The sequence below is a fragment of the Plectropomus leopardus genome, chromosome 6 (genome assembly GCF_026936395.1).
Source record: "Plectropomus leopardus strain MGB_pleo_1.0 chromosome 6, ASM2693639v1, whole genome shotgun sequence".
In the NCBI taxonomy this organism is placed as follows: Eukaryota; Metazoa; Chordata; class Actinopteri; order Perciformes; family Serranidae; genus Plectropomus; species Plectropomus leopardus.
The window spans coordinates 15,037,158-15,054,152 of record NC_142181.1 but is presented as its reverse complement, the minus strand read 5'-3'; the positions used below and the strand labels follow the sequence as shown (position 1 = coordinate 15,054,152).

Below are 16,995 nucleotides of genomic sequence, written 5' to 3'. Positions count from 1 at the left end.
CACATTTGTTCTTTGCAAAAATGCACAATGCCAACATTTATTCTGCTGTCGGAGTTGAAGATGGATAAAAATATATAAACTTGCATGTGTATATAGGAAGATGACAATGAACATCACTTACATAATTGATTCAGTTGTTCAAGTTATGACTGACTTGTTGTGGAATTGCAAATGTGCCATCACAAAATGTCTAACAGACTATAATTTTTGTTGGAAAAGATGACAGTAAAACACCTGATCCCTTCTGATTTTCAAAAACATGCCCACTGCAGTAACTGGCCTGCTACTGCACTACTCATGAAAGCTAAAATTTATGTCAGAGAAAGCGTCTCCCCACTGTGGCACCCGTTTCTTTGCCAGAGAAAGTGGGTGACCTGGAATTTATGCTAATGAATGGTTGTACACACTGGCAGAGAATATGATAGGATTCCCCTCTTTAATTGATCTTCTTTTCCCTTTTATATATTAAAAAAACAACACTTTTTTTGTCTTTTCTCATTCAATGAGGCTCTTGCATCTTTTAATGTTTCCACCTTTTTACTGAATATGTTATTAACAACAGAATGCAGTTTAAGTAGGTAAAATTGATCTATACTTTTCCTAAACTATTGAGGAAAAGAGGTCAAGCCAAAGAAAAAGAAAAAGTAATAGAAATACAGCCAGAGAGGGACAGAGATAAGGGCAAAGATCACAGCAGGAAATGAGAGCACACAGAGAGAAAAGGGGAAATACAAAGAGAAAGGAAATGCACACAGAAAGTAGAAGAGGTCCCGCAATTCCTGACCGCTGCAGCATCTCAGTGTGTGTGCAAGTGTGTAGTCAGGCCAATGATGAGTGTGGTGGAGCGAAGTGTAAAGTCCTGTAATTAGTGTCTCAGTGAGAGGAATGGGAGACAGATGGTAGAGGCCGTCCATTTTCTGCACGCATTGACACACACACACACACAGACACAGACACTCGTGCACACACGCACACATTCATACTGTTACCATCACCAAAATCGATAAAGCTTGTAACCTACTTCACTCCGGTCTCAACGGGGATTTATGTGTGAGACATCTCTCTCTCTCTCTCTCTCTCTCTCTCTCTCTCAAACTCAGATATACTCCATGTTACTTTACATTACTAGCACATTGTCACACACTTGTTTTCCCATCCTTCCCAAATAACAAATCAGATAACACAGTGTCTATGAACGCCACACACAACAGCAACATCAAATCCAGAGCAATAGAAGCACTGAACAGAATCCATGCAGCTGTTAAAAAGGTGCTATGGACACTTTAAGAACAACAGTCTGTAGACAAATGCCAAAATAAATTGGAATAACTAACCACGATGTGACAACACAACTGTTTGGCGGACAAAACAATGGACTTCCATTTCTCATGCTTCCGTGTTGAAAAGCCGTGTCACCAGAGGTGCTACATAGTTACTGACACCTACTTTGTTACAAATGAAACCCACGCAGATAGGCTGATGATGTCTGGACACACTAATCTGATCACTTGCAACACTGCTGATAATACATCTTTAGGATGTGATTTGAGAAACAAAGGCATGCAGTCTGAACATAGCCGTAGTGTCATGCTGCAGAGGTGTCCTGTCCTACTCATCATATTCTACAGACTTAAAATCAATGAAAATGAGAATGATGATGTAAATATTATCATTACCTCTAATGTTGCAAATAATTACTAAGTTACAATGTCAGTGAAAATAGTTGCATTTAGATTTTTTTTCAATGTTCAGGTCTACAATGCACAGTGAAAATTTATAAAAAATCTTACACTTCTATTCCTTTCGATCTAAGTTCCCCAAGTTCAGTCCAGCATTTAGAACTGTTTTCTTTTTTAATTTTTGCACAATTTAAAAAAACACAAAATGACAAAAAAAAATAAAATAACACAGGATACAGTGCAGGGAGAGGTATAACACCCTAGTGGACTTATTTGCAGCCTCCACCCAAAAAAGTTTAAAATTTCAAAATGTTTGTAGAAAAAACACAAATGTAAAAAGACAGAAAATGAAATGGCAGCATTAAAGTGATGGTAAACTAATAGCAGAGCACATATATATAGGACAACAACAATAGCAGTAATTAAAAAAGTCATTACAATTACAAAAATGTGTAATGTATTTTTAAAACATCTATGTATGTGTGTAGATGTGTCTGTGTCTATGCGAGTGTGTGTATTTCTGTGAGTGTGAGCAGGTCTTAATGCAGGACATTTCAGACTCAGTCCTTGACAGCTACATTCATCGGCAGATTTAGGTGGGTGATAAATAACACCAATAAGAATATTCTTACCACCAGAGACACCCGAGTGCTCTATCTGATCCTTGCATCCCTGGCTTCCTTTAATTCACCCTGCCCATCTACACTCTTTTGCCTTAATCATGTCGTTCAGCCACTCACTCGGGACATAGGCTACTCAACTTAAACCCAACTACACACTGGCAGCCATTATCTCCTGTGTATCTCCATGGTGACCATGGTATGCTGCAGCATAAAACCTCATATACAGCACATTTACCTCAAAGTCCCTCCTCACATATGGTGAGGTTTTTTTATTTCATAACCATTCAGTGGAGAAAAACAACAACAACCCCTTTACCTCTTTTTATTTTTCCCTTTCACATCTTGCTAGTCTCCCCCACAAAGTCATGCCTCTTTAATCCCTAATCTAAGTCTATAATTAAATGATAAACAAGAAAAAGAACAAAAACAGCTAGAGTAAAAATCTGCAGTAAAACATGAAAGATAAAATAAAGAACAAAAATCCATTCTCAATGTGTACTCCTCACTTGTGTGCCCCTCTGCCCTCTTCGTCTTTGATCTCTCCTCCTCATCTTGTTATTCAGCTTATATATTGCAATGAATTACAACATGCAATCAAATGCAAAGCTGAAGCATCTTCTGCTTGCCCTCCATGGAGCTCCCTCTGCTCCTCCCCCTCCTCTCCTTGAGCCACTGGCTTCACCTACCCCCTGCTTTCCTGTAGCAGCAAATCAGGCAGTTCAATCTAAGACACAGAGACTGGTGCTTCTATGTCTCTTCTCCTATTGTTACCATCCCTTCCCCTCTGCCTCTCACCCTTCCTCCATGCTTCTCAATTACCACTCTCATCCTCTTGTCACTCTTATCAGGTCTATTCCATGCAATTACATATGTCCTCCCCTTCCCCTTTTTTTACTCCTTGTCTGTTTCTTCTTTTCAACCCTGATTCCCTCTGGTCACAACTTCACCCAGAGAAAAAGACATGCAGTAAAAATGTAAACATTGACAAGTAAAGGGCATCCTCCTATGCTCTTATCCTACTCCTTGTGATCCCTCTGCTTGTCTTTTCACTCCCACATCTCCTCAGTCCTAACCAACGACACCCACCCCATATCACATCTGGAGCGCGACAACAATGTGCAGCTAAATGTCAAACACAGTATTACCCTGGGGAAGACGCTAACTGACACTTACACTGTGTCAAACGCCGTGTTAAACAAGATTACAGAATTACACCGCTAATGGAAAACACACATAAACACAAATACATAACAGGATGCATCAGCACAGATATGCAGGTTCATAAACTTTGTGTTATGTTTTTGTGTTTGTATCAGTCTATATTACTGAGGAATTGTTGAGTAAATGTAAAGTTAGTGGCAGATGTGTTATCACTTGTAATTGGCTGCAATTAATTATTTTCATTATTGGTTAAGTTGCCAGTTAATTTCTCAAAATCAATTGATCGTTTTGCCAAAAAATGTAAATCTGGAAAAATTGAGAGATGCTGATCACGGTCTCCTAAACCCCAAATGATTAACCCCAATTGTCTTGAAATTACTTTTTTTTTTTTTTTTTACTAACCAATTCCAAGATATTCAGGGAACAAACATATCAAATACAAAAACCTAGAAAATCTTTAGAACTGAGAGGCTGAAACCAATAAATGTTTGTTCTTTCTGAAAAAGTAAACTCCAAAAATGCATTGATGATCTGAATAGCTAGATAAATCTTCTGTCATGTATAAATGAAAAACAGATAATAAACAAGCCTAGGTTAAAAGAATATTTGACCCACAAAATGACTATTTGTATATCAACTAATCATGCTGTGTTACCTTGAACTTGTGCATAAACATTTTACGTGGCTCCACTGAAAAGAGCAACATATCAATTTATTAATTGACTGGGGGCCATGTTAAGCGAAAAGCTATAGTGAAAATGCATGTGTTCGAAAAAAGTATTGAGTATTTGTGGCTTAAGTTTTCCTTTAATAAAATTTCTCACTCTATAAGTGATGCAACTCTATCACACAGCTTGCAGATTGGACAGCAAACATTTAGCCTGCAAGTCTCTAATCTGCTTAGATGTGAACAGTCTCACTGGAGTTCATATAAGCTCTCAGAGGATGTAGTCACTATCAAAAATTAGTCTATTTTAACATATCTTCCCGATTTTTTTCTTCTTTTCAGCCCTGCAAGTGAATAGGAGAGAAACAATCTTAAAAGACCTAAAGAGGTTACTAGCCATTAGGACTTTTAGACTCTTATTCACAACAATTAGCTGTTGGATATATTTTAATGAATTTCAGATGACATGTGCATGTCTGTTATCCTTTTTTTGCAAAAGAAATAGCAAGACAGGATGAATATCAGGTGATTTATAACCATAACTTACTCCACTGTGCTTTTACTCTCAGGAGCAAACTCTGGATCTTGAAATATACTGTGTTCTGTGCCCACAACTCATAATCAAAAATACATAAACATCCAGAGACACACACACAAACAATCAGTTCACACGATTTGAACTGCCTCATACATGTGCTCGTATACCTGTACATGTGTGGGTAATTGCATATCTGGTATGATAAACAGCTGCCCTGCGCATACAGCCTCCAGTAAATGCTTTTAACCAGTTTTATCATGGCAACAGCACAGTCATTTTCCCCCTTAATCACTTCATAACATCTGTGCCAATAGGAAATCTCTATTTAATACTCCCTCATACATATCGTGGATAGAGCCAGGGCAGACAGAAGGCTGGCGAACTATCTATCTATCTATCTATCTATCTATCTGAACAGAAGCAATTAAATGGATTCCCAGAACATGAGTTCTGCAATCTGAGCCCGAGCCAATTTGAGTAGATGTAGTTCTGTGACCCAGGCTCATTAAAACACAGAAGAGCTCTTGTTATATGGGGATCCACCAGAAACTGGGCCCATGACCCACTTTGAATCTTCGCCCTTAGGCAACACTGCCAGAGACGGCGGTAAAAATGTGAGCATATTCAGTCATTCTCCTCTTCTCCCTTTATTATACCTTTCTCTACACTGCGCTCCCAACCCACTGCAGTTTCATCTTCCTCAATCCTGCAAGGGCCATGACAGTTAAATAGGCACAGGGCAAGTCACGCTACAGAGACGGAGAGACAGAGGAATGGTGGAAAAGACAGAAATCAGACACAGTGGAGGGGAGACAGATTCAGCGGTGTCAGGATAGGAGTCAATAGAAATAAATAGGACAAACAAATGAGACAGAGACAGACAATAAGGGAGCAAGTGTAAAGAGGAAAAAAGGTGGAGAAAAGGTTGACATCCTGATCAATTTCAGGTGGAGCATGCTTGGGTGACAACATGTCAATTTCATGTCAGTGAAGCCACTGGACTGAACTGAATTGCACTGAGGAGAGCAACACGGGGGGTGAGCGAGGGAGGCAGAGAAAGACTGAAACAGTGAAGGGTGATAATGATTCTCTCTGGGGAAATACTAAATGACTGAGAGCAAAATGCCTCAATGTGTGTGAATAATTATGAGTATGTTTTATGATCAGACTGACAACAAAACTGTGATCAATAATGTGCAGAATATGCACACATTTTATCTATACAGTAGAGTGCATATACGTACGAGCAATAACAGAAGTGATGGTGGATGTAAGAAAGATGCTGACAACGGACAACACCTCCCTTCCTCTTCACAGCACCTAGTGAAGCAGTTAAGCCCCTTCAGCTACAGGCTGGTCTCCCCAAGGTGCTCTACAAAGACTTTATTCCAGGAAGTGTTTCACTTCACAACTTCCCCTCTTTCTGCTATTGCATAGATGTCAGTGTTTCTCTTTCTATAACTCCCACCAAACTCCGCTCACTAAAAATTCATATTCATGTTTCAGATTCATGTAGTGTTTTGCTATATGCAGGTCTACATTTTATGCGACTGAGCTTTCAATTCCCTTGACACCGTTTTATATATAATTTCCAAGTTTTTAATCTCATTTTATGTGACACAATTCATCTGAGTTGATGTTGCACTGGATAATGACTCCCTATCTATCCATGTTTTGTGTCTATTTTATCTGATTTCTTTGGGATTCACCTCTGATTTCTGTGGTACCTGACACTTTAGCTTGGAAATAAAAGAAATAAATAACTTCTGATACTCGATGAGTGCAAAGCAGACACAGAACTACACTGGGGTTGGGGTGTGATAAGACCCATATTTTTTTATATTTAAATGAAGAAATATGTATAAATTAACTACCAGCCATTCTTTTTTCAAATCAAATCCCTAGCTGCTTGTTTGTGGCTGGGGGGTGTCTGGTGTGTGTGGTTGTGTACGCTAGGCCATGTTATGTCAGCAATGGACCATTTTCTGATTAAGACATTTATGATTAGATTATATGAAATAAATGCACTTGGTGTTGTTGTCGCATTTCTTGTATGAATTCTGGCTGCATCAGGGTTGTCAAAAGCTGTCTTTTGTCGTCTTTTGCACGTAAAATATGTTTTTGTCATTACCTTGTGGTCATTTCTATTAGGTTTATAGCTATTTTGTTAAATACTCTCAACAAAATTCATTCACAAAAATTGTGAATGTGATGCGTGCCGTACTTACTTTCATTGAAAAAAAAATTAGAACTTCCTTATAATAATTCTGAAATCATGAATAACCACTATTTTCTCAGCACTTCCATGTACTGATGAAGCTTCTACCTAGCACCAGAAGAGATCAAATTCTTGCCCAGAAAGACCTCTTTTCATTACAAATGGAACCAAAATGGTGGTAAAATCCACACATTACATACATATATATTCTAGCCTGTATAACAAATACTACATCCCAGTGAAGTAATACTCACGGTTTCCCCCTCTCCAATAATATTATTTCATTACGTCAAATCATTACTGGGCTGATATTACATGCATTATTCAGTTTCAGTTTTTCAGTTGCATATCAATTTCTATCGTTTCTTGCCTCCAGATGAAAAATGTTAATGCAGATAATTAATGAGTACCCACCCCCTTCTCTGAATCTGCAGCTCTTGCACACTCTCTTATCTATGGTGGTTTTCTGGAAGTATTATCATTGCTTTCCCCATTCTCTCTTACTCTCTCTTGTCCTTCATCCTTGATTTTCTTCTTCCTTTTCCTCAATAAACCCTTAATTTCTTTCCCTCCTCCTTCGTTTTCCTCCCAGCCCTCCCCATTCACCTCCCTCTTCTTGTCCTCTCCCTTCATTCCTCAAATGCCCTCCCTACCCCTTTCCTCTCTTCCTTATCTCTCTCTCTTTCCTATTCCTTGCTAATTCTTCCGTTTTCACCCTGCCACCCTCCCTCTCTCTGTGTTTGAGCCTGATTGTGTTTGAGAAGGCAGCAGTCGACCTTGAGGACCAGTTCCAAGGTCAGAGTGGCTTGTCTGAGGAAATACAGGGACCAATACTTTCCTGACAAACACACACATTTGCACACACAACCACGAGCACTCCCTCAAACACAAATGCCCTTACACATTCACCCTCGCTGTCTTGCTGCAAAGATTAATAGCAGCACACCAGCGAACACACTCGCACAAACTCGTATGGAGAGCGGTCGCATGAAAGGCAAAAATAAATGTCACACTCAAGACAAATGTTATTTCAGACACCATACTGCTACAGGTTTGCGGGGTGATGTGTTTGTAACCCATCATTTACATAAATAAATGTAGAAATTGCAACAATGTCTGAACATTTGCAGAGAATCAAGAACTGTAGAAATTTTCAATTGGAAGAATTAAAGTAAATGTTAATATAATTCTGCAAGGTTTGATTAAAGGTGTAGTGTCTAGGATTTAATGGAATCTAGTGATGAGGTTGCAAAACTGAAATATCTCCTATGTGATAAGTGTGCAGGTAAACCATAGTGGCCAATGCAAGAAAAGTCTAAAACACAAACAGCCGCATCTATCATCAAAAATTGCCAAATAGGCATATTTAAATTTGTTTTGCACATGAGACCAGACATCTTTCCTGCTGGAATAAGCTAGATGAGTGATTAAGTACTGCATCAGACTTATTCTTGTTACTTTTTTTAGTATGCTAAGTTAAAACAATGCAGTGAAGCATGGAGAAAGCAAGACAAAAATATCAACGTATTGAAAATTACACATAATTCATGAGAGGCTTTGCATAACTGAATATGTTCCTGTATTTGTGGGCATGCAAGGACAATTATCATGAAACCAATATCCTGTTGAATAATAATCTCACCATATCACCCAAGCCTAATACAGATTTCACTGCATATCAATACTGATACTGCATAATGATACTGATACTTATCAATACTCTTATTTATACCACTGTCCATAATTTGGTGCAAAAAATAAGACATGGCATGACAAGATGTGAAAAGATTCAACCAGGACTTGTGTTTTTCTTTTTTTTGAAGAAATAAGTTCAATTGTTTCCTGAGTTTTCTATAAGGAAGTAGCAATTGCTAAAAATGTCTAGTCAACAAAGGTCTGATGGAGATGTGTTAATGCTGCTTCATTAACAGAAACTAAACTTATACAATATTACAAATTACACAGCTTTGTTTACAAAAAGGGGTCCAAAACAATATACTTCACTTTTCGATTAGAACATCGGAAAAAACGTCATAAATTTAATTACACTATTGCATTATCAACAACAAAAATGCCTTATTTTTCCTTGAAGCTGTTTATCACCACCACAGTCAAAAGCGCTTACTTTATTGGCCAAAACACTGTGTCAGGTGACAGAATACTAACTCAGTGATCATCTGCCCTCTGGGCCTGCTGGTTGTATTTTTTTAAGTTTATCTTGATGACACAGGGCCTATTGATGCCCTTTTTAACTGCATTTCAGACATAAATTCATGGATGGCAGCAAATTTCCTACAGCTCAACCAGGACAAAACAGAGGTTTTAGTCATCGGTCCTGAAGGCCAGAAAGAGAGACTTTTACCAAAGTTACAGGCTTTTAGAACATCACAATCTGTAACAAATCTGGGTGTGATTTTTGACTCTGAGCTTACTTTTATCCCACACATCAAAAACACAACAAAAATTGGTTTTTATCATCTAAAGAACATAGCCAGAGTCCGCCCGTTTCTCTCTCAGGCCAGCACGGAGGTACTGATGCATGCTCTTATCTCTTGTCGTCTAGATTATTGTAATGCCCTGCTCTCTGGTCTTCCCAAAAAGAGCATTTCCAATTTACAACTATTGCAGAACTCGGCCGCACGAGTGCTGACGAGGACCAGAGGGCGGGAGCATATTACACCGGTTTTAAAATCGCTTCATTGGCTCCCGGTGCGTTTCAGGATTGATTTTAAGGTTCTTTTACTTGTTTTTAAGTGTCTCAAAGGTCTTGGGCCTTCTTACCTAACTGAGCTGCTTTTACCTTATCAACCCTCGCGGACCCTGAGGTCCTCCGGCACTGGCCTTTTAACCATACCACAAGTTAGCTCTAAAAGAAATGGGGAGGCGGCTTTCAGTTACTATGGCCCCGTCCTGTGGAACAGCCTCCCGGAGAACCTCAGGATCACAGACAGTGTTGAGGTTTTTAAAAGAGGCTCAAGACCCATCTTTTCAATCAGTCTTTTAACTAACTAACTAACTATTTATTTATTTATTCTCCTTTTTTATTTTATCTTATCCCACTGTTTTAGTCTCCCATTTATTTATCTATCTAATTATTAGCGGTTATAACCTTTAATCTATTTTACTGTGCACTTGTATTCTTTGTCTTATTTTTCTGTTTCAGTCCCTTACGTTCTTAGGTTTTATGTTCTTTACCTTATTTTATTGTGTTAGTTTTTAGCTCCAGTGTTTCCTCATCGGGGCCTACCGGACTGGGAGTGGTCTCTGGTCCACCATTGGGGGTGCTGTACCGTGGACTGTTTCGGCCCGGGTGGCTAGAGGGCTCGGCATCTTGGTGCGGGCACTCCTGTCCGCCCGGGTTGGGATGGTCTCTGTGGCGGCGCCCCGGCGGTGCTGGACCGTGACCTCTCTCAGTGAGGTTGGCCCCCAAAGGCAGCTTCTCCCTCGCCTCAGGTCTCAGTGCCTAGCCATGTCTCTTTAGTAACAATTGGTGTGTGTTGGTGTATGTGTGCGTGTGTGTGGGTGGTAAGGGTGGATGTTCGGGTGCCTTTGCGAATATGTGTGGGAATATCTACATGATTGTGTGTGTGTTGTTGCGTACGTCTAGGTGGGGGTGGGAGGGTCAGGCTGTCTGTATTTTTCTTGATTTTCATTAATGTTTTTCATTTCTGTTATTGTTTTCAATCTCTGTGAGGCACTTTGTGTTACTCTTTGTATGAAAAGTGCCATACAAATAAAGATTTGATTGATTGATTGCAGTCCTGAAGAAAGTCTCCAGTGAGTTTGCGACAGGCCATGCATGCCCAACAGCTGGCAACTGAGGATATATGACCAGTGTTTCCAACACAATCACAGTGTTGTGGTGGTAGCTGACAATTATCAGAAACATATCATTCTGTGGACTTTTGCGGATCCCTGAACGCAGCGCAGCAGGTGGAGTTTACGTGACTTCTTTTTTTCCTTTCTATGCAGCACTTGTCACTGGAGGGGTGGGTAATTGCTCTATCATTCCATCACAGCTGACCAAATCACATCAATGGATGAGAAGAGTTGTTTGCAGATCTTTGTAAGTGAAAGTAGTTTTAGACGAAGCAGAACGGTTAAATTTCACTTTCAATGCGCCTGACATTCTGCTGAGATGTCTTTGCCCCAAGTGCACTATAAATAACTGAAAGGCAGCCTATGTATATTACAATAGTGCTCCTAATTAAAAGTCCAGCTCCAAAAATCTAGTTGTGGCGGCCCTTCACAAATAAATGAATGTGAATGAATGCAAAGCTTCCATAATGCACACATGGGCTCTCTCTGGTGTGTAGCCGAGCCAGCCAGTACACTATAAAAACTGTAACATCCTTTATCTGCACTCATAATAAATGATGTCATTTTCCCTAGTGGACGTGCAGATAGTTTCAAATGCAAGACAAAAGGGAGTTGTTGTTTTTGAAAGCCTGTGGAGCACACACCCTGGATACCCAAAGGTGGAGACTTGAAATACAAGCTGGCATAGCTTGGAGGTCTTCTGTGTACCACTGGCGTCACCGGTTCGCCAAAGTACAGCAGGTTTTGAAGCAGCCCTCAAAGAAACAGAGGACACTAAAAATATGTTGTAAAATGTCACACTATACCCCAAACTTGGATAGATGATGTTAATGTCAAAAAATGGCAAAGTTCTCTTTCAATGGCTTGATGCCGGCAGGTTCGTCATCATTAGGGACCATGAGGAATTTGAAAATGCCCGCTATGTAAGAATGAATTAATGTTGCATAAATATCTACAGCCATACCGTTTGTCCAGGAGCTTATCAATATTTCTGTACTGATATTCAGCAACCAGTACCAATTCAGTGCTGGTTCTCCATACCTACATAACTATCCCTAGTTAACACACACACACACACACACACACACACACACACACACACGCACGCACAAACACAAACACACACACTTACCCTTCATACCTCAATTCAAATGCTGTTGTAATGCCCTCAGGCAATGCCAGAGGCCAGGTTCTAGAGTGTGTGTGTGTGTGTGTGTGTGTGTGTGTGTGTGTGTTTATCTGTTATCACACTTTTAGGTTCAACAAGGCATCTCTCAGTGGACACATGCACACAGAAAGACATAGTTACTTCATTGTCCTCCAGTTCCTGTCTCTGTCACACTATCTCCCAGAAGTCCAACTGACTCAACTCACCACCACCTTCAGAGTGAGTGAGAGAGTGAGTATTTACAGTAAATCTTCATGCATACAACAGACATTTAATAATTGTCAATTATCATGTTTTACAACCCTACTCCGTGTCATTTATCATTGAGGATTTAGGCATACATTTTGAGAAGATACATTATACTTTGACTTTGATGGCATCTAATGCTCTCCCTGCTTTTGACTTATAACATCTCTGTTATCCCCAGATATTTATTTCTGGCTGAGTGGCAACCACCTCTTCTTGCAAACCCAATGACTTCCTTATCCTCCAACGACTACCGGCTGATCTACACTGCTGTTTTGGATACCACTGTTCCATCAACTTCTAAACTAGCCATTTTCAGCCCCACTCCAATAATTCTTTTTTTTCTTTAAACCATATTTACCTTAAAAAACACGTCCGCACACCTGCTCTAATTCACTGCTGCTATGACCAACATTGTCATCATTCTTCCATCCCTCGACTTCCTTTTTTTCATGTTTTTGCACAGAAAACATTCCTGTTTTGTTTGAAGCAAAACTTTCCTGATATTTCTGCCCGGCTCTAATTATTCAAAACATTAATTTCTGTGAGGCATCACAAATGTCTTCACAATTGCACATTCCTGAGCAACCAAGGACTTTCCACTTGGACTAACTGGTCCATTTATCGTGAGTCACTGGATAAGATCCAGGTAAAAAAAATGTAATGAGGAGGCAAAATCACAGTATAATGAGGCAGAGAAAGAACAAGAGGCCAAGAAAAAGAAAAAGAGTCCATGTGTGCAGGTCTGAGCTTGGAAGGGGAGTTTAAAAGTCAGAGACAGAGTGTGTGGGTGGTTGTACCTTCAGTGTGGATAGCAGACACGTAGCTCCAGTTGTATCTCTTGACAATGTCCACCATAGCTCTTGCCTGCTGGGCATCTGAAGGCACCACACGCATAAAGTACTTATACAGGCTCTGAAACAATGGAAATAAAATCAATGATAAGAGTTATACTGGAGCATCTAGAACATTTAGTTAGGTAATGGGTAATTCTACATGATTAAATTAAAGGTACACTTGAGTAGCAGTAATATATTCTCTCTCCACTTTACTCTCTTTTATATTTATGGGCCTACATCTGTACAACTTCAGTGACATGAAATTTGTCTACAGACACATGGTCTCACCTTATCACTGAGGTCCATACTGGTGGCAGAGTAGGCAATCTGTGGTATATTGAACAGCTGTAGAAGGTTCTGGACTTGGATGGCCACTGAGCTTGACCCTGGTCCAATTAAACCCACAATGGGTTTCTTCCCCCGCATTGGAGTGGCAGAGGGGTCTGCGCACTTCATCGCCACTCCTCCCCCTCCCCCTCCCCAGGTGCCTCCCCCCCCCCACTCCTCTGCCTCATCAGAGGAGACCAGCGAGTCCCGAATGAATTCAATGCTCTGCTCCAGAGCCACAGCCGAGTGCCAACAGGAGTCCCGGATCTCACAGCCAAGGGAGATGTTGGGAAGGATGTGCGGGTCAGTGTTGATGCGGTCCAGTGTGTGCATCATGGCCTCCACCCTCTGGATGCCGTACTGCTCTCGCACTGCGCCACACTTGCGCTCATGTACCTGTGCAGATAGTGTGGAAGAAGAAATCAAATCAAGTAAAATTAAATTGAAATTTTCGATAACAATACCTAAATGTTGTCAATGATGATGCTGTTAATTATTCGAACACATTTTCAATTCTTAGCACACTAAATAAACAGTAAAGCACATTTTTTAAACTTGTGCTTTTAACACATTTGCTTCTCAAGGTTAAAGTAATACTTGTTTTATATTCACAAGGCTACATATAATGTGCACTTTGTATTTGATGCTCTCTGTCTATTTCGACTGTATGCCTATGGTGCTATAATGTGATTGTTATGTGTGATTCTTTATTCAATGAATGATGTCAGCCTGTAGTGTGAACAGATTGGTCCACGTGAGTCATTAAACCTATTTAAAGTCCCTGTGAAATGGAAGTTAGAGCATCTTTAGCCTCTGCAAAGTGATGTATTTCCAAGTGAAAATTAAATTTTCAGTTGCATACAGCTACAAGAGGGATTTAAATAAAATCCCTTGCATTCGATTGGACAGTTAAAAAGTTGGCGGGCTAATTGTTTGGCGTGACACAAAGCTACAGTGGAATTCGGTGCTGAGCAGATTGTTGACTGTCCTCTCTCACCATTAGATCTGGAGGATCAATGAATTAGACCTCAGCTAAATGTTTTTGGAAATGTTAGCTACTACAGCCCACAAAATGGTGAAGTGCAGTTTAAATGACCAGTGTGGCTCACTTGACCAAAGTCTCGGGACGGGATGAACTTTTCTGAACACACGAGTGCAGAATGATTTATCAAACATTTCAAACAGTCTTAAGTGGTTTCACAGAAAGAAAAATGACAGGGATTTGATGTAAAATACTCTGATACTGATTTATTTAAATAAAACTGAGAAAAATCATTGTTTATTTAACTGGGTCTTTAAGATGGTTTCTCCTTTTGTAAAATAACCTGATGAATGTTTTTTTCTGATTTTTGGAAGTGCAGAAGACACTGTGTTGGAGGTCTTTGCTCTATTATATTCGCATGGCTGCCATGTTTAAGAATTGTTTTTTTCTGTTTGCAATTATCCATAATGAGATGGGAAAAAAAGCCTATATGTCAGTGGGCGATTGCAGGTTCCTGGGGAAGCTTATGGAGGTTGAATGTTCATGGCCACACAGAGGTACCCATTCAACAAATTGACTGTGTTCTTTGAGTCTTAATAAGCAGACTAAGATCAAGTCTGTACAGACTGCAAATTTGGTCAAAAATCACTTACAATATTTTTTTCTTAACATAATTTTCTCCATTTTCTGACTTAATTTGTGTAATCATTTCAGAGTGCTTCATTCAAATCTCAGCAGGATTTCACATTGCACTGAATTTACAATCACAAGACCTGAATTCCCATAACTACCACACACAGACTATCCTGCAGACATACACAGATGCAAAAACATAAAATTACCTTGTCAGCAGGAGGCTGGTGATGAACAGAGAACAGTGCTCCGATGATAATGTCGCCAGGCATGTGTGCTACAACTCGCCGTTCAGACTGGGCAGAGTCAGCTTCATAGCATCCCACCCAAAGGGACAGAACTAGCAGCAGCCAAATCATCATCTTGGTCCGTTGAGGTAACCGAGAAGCAAATTTCATGTGCGTTGTATAGAGCCGTCACAGGATACTACTTGTCCAAGAAACGCTCATCCTGGCCATGGCATGAGCTTGTGGCACAGAGGAGTTTTTGAGAAGTTTTCAGTATATTCCTTTCTTCTGACTTGTCCTTCTCTCTGGATTTCAAGGTGAGACCATCACTGCAACAACTGGAACAGGTGCAGCACTGCAACCTGAGAAATTCAGAAGAAAATCTGGGCTAAGTCTCATTGGCTGAAACAACTTCAATTATAAGGTAGAGCTGGTCTCCACAGTAACAGGTGACAGACAGACAGACATGTTCACATAAACCTGTGAGCAGAAAAGACTTTGTTAGAATTTCAAAATCTTAGTTGGAGCTGGATTTCACAGGTACCCTGGCCAGTCTGGCTTGTTTGTGGTTTAACTGCTTTATCTATTTACTTTTATGTAATCACAGTCTATAGACACAATCCCCCATCTTTACTTAAGCTTTATATACCATCAACATAACGTTCTTTTTACATACGCATTTATAATCATTGATTATATGCACTTTTACTTTATCAAAGCTCCTACACTGATGTTTTATGTATTGTGATTAATTTAGATTATCAGACTATACACTGTATGGCAAAATGGGGATATGCAGTAAGTTGATTTTAATGTTTCAAACCTCAGATGAACAGGCAGAAATGTCAGTGAATCAGCACGCCAATTTGTTGTTAAACACAAGTACCTTGGATAAATCAGACCTTCAGTCCAGTTTAGGCAGAACTCCAAACACATGAGCGCCAAAGACCTATTTTCCTCTGTCACACCTTGTCTTTTCAGCGTATAGTGGTGGGGAAATCTGTGTCAATTACAGCGTGAGCTCATAGCTTTCCGTGTAACTTGACACTGTGTGTGTGCAACAATTTCTGAGCACATTTGATTGTTAATTGAAATGGGAATGCAAACTGTAATGAAATCAACTGGGGGTGTGACTTCTAAACCTTTCAACACTAAATGTTAAGAAAAATACTAATTGTTTAGAAAAATCGGCAGCTGTTTAAAAGTTAATGTTTTTTTCATGTCATACTTTGTGCAGTCTCTGCACAACACACACTGGGAAATAGCTTAGCTTACTAGCAACAACGCAACCTGTGTGAATGAGAAAAAATAAAAAGGAAAGAGCCAAGCAAGAAGGCAGTCTCCATGTGCACCTAGACATTACATCAGCCTCCCGTGGTGGTTCGGGACAGGGCTGATCATTATTTATGAAGAGGGAAAAGATGCTGCAAAATGTTTTTTTTTTTTAACATTAAGCACTGAGGAGGGACTTGTGTTTTTAATATTGGCTTAGGTGAGGGATATATACCTTTCAATTACTGTATTTTTTATTTATTTTAAATAAAAAAGTCACATCCCACCATGCCCCTCCTCTGATAAAGCACAATCCCACGACCCTGGCATGGAGGCGAAACAACTGTACTGCTGTGGACAGGTCTGCAGGAAAACATTTTCTAACCACCTAAAAAAAAGTCTATTGGCCTATCTTTTAAATTGTACACTCTATTTGAATCCTCTTTACCTGACACAACAGCTGATTGGGGCAGCTGTAGACCAGTAACTGCGCTACTCGGTGGAGTAAAAGGGCTGTCTCTCTCAATGAAGTCTGGTGTTTTTCATATAACAGCTTCAAATCTCTGTCAGTAAGGACTGTCTAACAGCATTGCTAA

At 39.8% G+C, this 16,995-nt stretch overlaps 1 protein-coding gene across 2 annotated transcripts in view; it reads right to left on the bottom strand.

Moving 5' to 3' along the window:
• grm5b (glutamate receptor, metabotropic 5b) overlaps nucleotides 1–16,995 on the bottom strand; it is a 94,263-nt gene that overhangs the window by 67,067 nt on the left and 10,201 nt on the right. For both annotated transcript variants that reach the window (XM_042486430.2, XM_088078852.1), the window contains exons 2-4: nucleotides 15,110–15,489; nucleotides 13,247–13,681; nucleotides 12,920–13,034 (exon numbers count right to left, since the gene is read on the bottom strand). In XM_042486430.2, coding sequence (XP_042342364.1) covers nucleotides 12,920–13,034; nucleotides 13,247–13,681; nucleotides 15,110–15,298 — 739 coding nt within the window. In that variant the 5' untranslated portion in view covers nucleotides 15,299–15,489. The remainder of the gene's footprint in view (nucleotides 1–12,919; nucleotides 13,035–13,246; nucleotides 13,682–15,109; nucleotides 15,490–16,995) is intronic.